This window comes from Arachis ipaensis, chromosome B06, assembly GCF_000816755.2.
Source record: "Arachis ipaensis cultivar K30076 chromosome B06, Araip1.1, whole genome shotgun sequence".
Lineage (NCBI taxonomy): Eukaryota > Viridiplantae > Streptophyta > Magnoliopsida > Fabales > Fabaceae > Arachis > Arachis ipaensis.
Window position 1 is genome coordinate 132,400,396 of NC_029790.2, and position 1,277 is coordinate 132,401,672.

Below are 1,277 nucleotides of genomic sequence, written 5' to 3' on the forward strand. Positions count from 1 at the left end.
TTAAATGTGTGAAAAAAAAAAATTTTTTTATTAAAAAGAAATTGAATAGAAGTCAATGTGGAGTATTTGTAGCTTATAATTAAAGTTGAGGTTTACCATTGGAGATGAAAGAAGGCATAGCAGAGCCCTTAACAATGTTTGGTTTGGTCTTTCATGGAGGAACTGAGAGGATCTTGTTGAATAAAACAAGAAGAATGGTAATCCCCAAATCCAGTATGATGGAACTGTCCAATGTAAAGTCCTTATCACCATTGTGCAAGGTTGCCCTCCACTTCCTTTAATTCAACAAATTAAAAACACAGATTAACATAACTATGCTAATAAATTTACTTAGGGAGACTAAAATAGTAAATATTGGTATGTGTACATGTTATTTTTTTTATTATATTCACATTAATATTTTTTAATGTTATATCTTTGGGAAAAATATTAGTCATACATATATAGTGCAAAATATATATATATAAAAAAATGAATACTATATCTTGTAAAACATAACATATTATGAAGTGTATTATCGTTTAATTAAAAAAAAAAAGATTTCATAAATTAACATATACGTGTACAATAATGTTGTTTAAATTCATTATGAGAGGTGCTTGTAATTTATCTTTAAATTTATGTTTACAAGAACTATTTTTTTTATTGAACTTATTATATCTCTCTAACTAATTTTTTAAAATTTTTTATGTTGGTTTAATTATTCTGTCAATCTAGGTAATTTTATTGAATTTTTAATTAAGTTCTTATATATATTTTTTTAATTAGGTCTCTATACCATATCAGATTTTGTAATTAAGTTCTTATCGTGATAAAAATATTGGAATTAGCGGAATATTTCGTTAAACAAAACAAATATATCTAACACTTGACTGAATATTTTATATAGTTTAACAGAATATTCTATTAATTCTAACATTTTTATCACAGTAAAAATTTAATTAAAAATTTAGTAAAATTATACGACCACACAATAATTAAACCACCTATATTTATGTATATTAATTATTAGTATATTACACTCAGGCGTTGACCAAAAATGGCATGACGTACGAAACTTCAGATTGAAGGTCAACAAGTCATCTCATGTCATATGATCATCATTGCGACTCTTCATTCATTAGTTTGACTATTCTCTCTGTTTTTCAATCTCAACTAGCTAAAATTGTTTTTGTTATGTATTAATTAAAAAAGTTTACTAATATATTTGAAGGACGTATTTTAGCTAAATTTTCATTATTATTTGAAAATATTTTTTAGAAAAAAAATATTCATTC

The 1,277-nt window shown here is 24.0% G+C and overlaps 1 protein-coding gene across 1 annotated transcript in view; it reads right to left on the minus strand.

Moving 5' to 3' along the window:
- LOC107648538 (probable flavin-containing monooxygenase 1) overlaps positions 1-1,277 on the minus strand; it is a 4,814-nt gene that overhangs the window by 1,486 nt on the left and 2,051 nt on the right. Inside the window, exon 3 of the mRNA XM_021105847.1 lies at positions 97-275. Coding sequence (XP_020961506.1) covers positions 97-275 — 179 coding nt within the window. The remainder of the gene's footprint in view (positions 1-96; positions 276-1,277) is intronic.